We start from the raw sequence: 3,635 nt of genomic DNA on the forward strand, positions 1-3,635 counted from the left end.
GGAACGCTTCCAACACGCTCGCGCTCGCTTTGAAGAATAGGCGTCGGTTCTATTTCTAGCATGCACGTGCCTCACTGAGGGCGGGTGTATAGCTCTAACCTGTTACCATGGGAACCGAAATATAAACAGACACGCACGCGAAGCTGACACGCTCACACCACGCGTGCGGTGTGTAACCGGCCTAAGTGTTAAATGTCATCTTAAAGCTGGTGATGTATGTGTGAATGATGTGTTCACTAAAAATAAAAACTTCTCTTAGTGGTTACTATGACAGCAGCGCATAACAAAACCGCATACTAACACACACACACCCACACACAACACACACACACACACACACACACACACACACACACACACACACACACACACACACACACACACACACACACACACACACGCCCACAACCCTATCAGATGAACTCATCATTCATTCAATACCGCAATTGTTTTTGGGGTATTTGCAGCTTTTTGTCCACATTAGTTCATTCTGTGGAGTCTGTCGTTGGATTTTAATCAGTCGTGTTGAGGAACTTTCTTCTCAGAAATATTAGGGAAGTAACATTAAAAGAAATGTTGGGAGAAAAGAGTTCTCGGAAAGAAGAAAAGATAAAAAGGAAGTCAGAAAGTGGTTAAAAACGTTTCTTGTCTGTCCGTCAGTCAGTTAGCGAGCGCTCGGCTCACTCTTCTGTCAGGAGTCCCAACCTGAAGAGACTGAAGTAAGGATGGCAGTTTGGGACAAAAGGATTCTCTGGGCCGTCATGTTGGTCCTGACAGGTAAGACCAGAGTCCCAACATGGACCCAGTCAGTGGGGGACAAGTCTTCAGATCCTTTACTCTGTGGTGAAAGGCTGACGCTTGGATTGTGGAAGAAGAAGGTGAAGTAGTGAGAAGAGTTGGAAAAGTGGGAATGGATTTAATTAGTAGGAATGGTTTAGAAAAGTTGAAGAATACCCAGAATGCTTTGAGAGATGTGGAATATAATGAGTTAATATTTGTAGCTTTTTTAAGATGATGCTAAACGGATGGCTTCAATTGTGTGTGTGTGTGTGTGTGTGCGTGTGTATTGTGCACTTGTGGGTGTGTGCTTGTATTTGGCGTGTATGCGTGTGTGTGTGTGTGCGTACATTTGTTTCTAAGTGTGGTGTAATGTGTGCATGAGTGTGTGCATGTGAGTGTGTGTGTGTGTATGTTGTGTGTGGCGTGTATGTGCGGTGGAGCACGCCCCCAGACCCCCCTAGGTTTGGGCTGAGGCCCTCCTCTCCTGTTCTTTGATACATTTATTCAGCAGTAATATTGTAAAATCAGATAAAAACCAGATGAGATTTAAGAAGAAGATCCTCAATGGGAGGAGGAAAGATTACAGATGGGTCTAGTGACGTTTTCTGAAAAGAACTCCAAACAATGTCCCAGAAACCAGTTCCCTTTCTACATGTAGACCACGACAGGAGATGGTGTGTGTGTGTGTCTGTGTGTGCATGCATGTGGGCGTGTGTGCATGTGTGCGTGCATGTGTGTGTGTGTGTGTGTGTGTGTGTGTGTTCACGTGTATGTGTGTGTGTGTGGGCGGCTGTGGCTAAGTGGTAGAGAGGTCGCCTGGGGTGGTGGTTTGATCCCTGGCCCTGCAGTCCCATGCTGAAGTGTCCTTGGGCAAGACACTGAACCCCGAGGTTGCCCCTATGCTGCTCCATCAGAGTGTAAATGTGTGTGTGTGTGTGTGTGTGTGTGTGTGTGTATATCTGATGATCAGGTGGCTCCTATGGCAGCCTCCGGGCCACAGTGTATGAATGTGTGTGAATGGTGAATGGTTCCTGGACTATGTTAAAGAGCTTTGAGTAGTCGTTCAGACTAGAAAAGAGCTTTATAAATACAGTCCATTTACATTCATGTGTGTATAAGAGTGTGTGTCTTCGTGTGTATGTCTCTTTGGCGTGGTAAGCATGTTTGTCTCTTTGTGTGTGTAACTGTGTGTGTGTCTGTGTGTGAGTGCCTGTGTGCGTGCATATGTGCGCTTGTGTGCATGTGTGTGTGTGTGTGTGCGTTGCATGTGTGTATAAGAGTGTGTGTCTTCGTGTATGTCTCTTTGCGTGTGCGCATGTTTGTCTCTTTGTGTGTGTAACTGTGTGTGTGTCTGTGTGTGAGTGCCTGTGTGCGTGCATATGTGCGCTTGTGTGCATGTGTGTGTCTTTGCATGTGTGTGCGCATGTGTGTTTGGCTCTTTTCATGTGTGCGTGCGTGTGTGTATGTGTGTTTGTGTTCATGTGTGTGTGTATGTGTGAATAAGAGTGTGTGGGTGTATTTGCATGTGTGTTTGTGTGTACATGTGTGTGCGTGCGTGTGTGTGCGCATGTGTGTGTCTGTGTGTGTGTGAGAGTGTGTGCACATGTGTGTGCGTGTGTGAGTTTGTGCGTACATGTGTTTCTAAGTGTGTGTGTGCGTGCATATATGTGTGCGTGTCAAAATGAAGCCAGCCATCCAGTTTAGCATCAGCACACACACACAAACACATATCCACACACATGCACACACACACACACATGCACACACACACACACACACACACACAAACACACTCACCCTCCATAAATGTACATAGCTACATTCCAGCCCTGGACCCAGTTCCATTCAAACTGAGCTTTATTGTAACGTGGCCTGTCTCAGAGTGGTGTTTCTGGGCTCTGTTCTACCAGTTTAACTTTAGTTAATGTTCTGGTTCAGAATAAAGAAGCTGAAGACATCTCTGGTCCAGTTTAACTTTAGTTAATGTTCTGGTTCAGAATAAAGAAGCTGAAGACATCTCTGGTCCAGTTTAACTTTAGTTAATGTTCTGGTTCAGAATAAAGAAGCTGAAGACATCTCTGGTCCAGTTTAACTTTAGTTAATGTTCTGGTTCAGAATAAAGAAGCTGAAGACATCTCTGGTCCAGTTGGTCCAGAAACATGCAGACTGAAGCTGATTATAATAACACACGTTGAGAAAAAGACACATGAAGGGAAGAGAGATCAGAGAGATAAAAGAGATCAAAGTAACCAGAGATGGAGGAAGTACTCTGATCATTTACTGCAGAGTATTATCATCAATTCTAAACACTAAATACTAAAGGTCCCATGACATGGTGCTCTTTGGATGCTTTTATATAGACCTTAGTGGTCCCCTAATACTGTATCTGAAGTCTCTTTTATATAGACCTTAGTGGTCCCCTAATACTGTATCTGAAGTCTCTTTTATATAGACCTTAGTGGTCCCCTAATACTGTATCTGAAGTCTCTTTTATATAGACCTTAGTGGTCCCCTAATACTGTATCTGAATTCTCTTTTATATAGGCCTTAGTGGTCCCCTAATACTGTATCTGAAGTCTCTTTTATATAGACCTTAGTGGTCCCCTAATACTGTATCTGAAGTCTCTTTTATATAGACCTTAGTGGTCCCCTAATACTGTATCTGAAGTCTCTTTTATATAGACCTTAGTGGTCCCCTTAATACTGTATCTGAAGTCTCTTTTATATAGACCTTAGTGGTCCCTAATACTGTATCTGAAGTCTCTTTTACATAGGCCTTAGTGGTCCCATAATACTGTAGGTGAAGTCTCTTTTATATAGGCCTTAGTGGTCCCCCTAATACTGTAGGTGAAGTC

At 44.0% G+C, this 3,635-nt stretch overlaps 1 protein-coding gene across 1 annotated transcript in view; it reads left to right on the plus strand.

Moving 5' to 3' along the window:
- Positions 1 to 686: 686 nt before the first annotated feature.
- Positions 687 to 3,635, plus strand: part of LOC120562489 — a 12,671-nt gene continuing 9,722 nt past the window's right edge. The window contains exon 1 of the mRNA XM_039806201.1: positions 687 to 777. Coding sequence (XP_039662135.1) covers positions 726 to 777 — 52 coding nt within the window. The 5' untranslated portion in view covers positions 687 to 725. The remainder of the gene's footprint in view (positions 778 to 3,635) is intronic.

Source organism: Perca fluviatilis, chromosome 7 (genome assembly GCF_010015445.1).
Source record: "Perca fluviatilis chromosome 7, GENO_Pfluv_1.0, whole genome shotgun sequence".
NCBI lineage: Eukaryota > Metazoa > Chordata > Actinopteri > Perciformes > Percidae > Perca > Perca fluviatilis.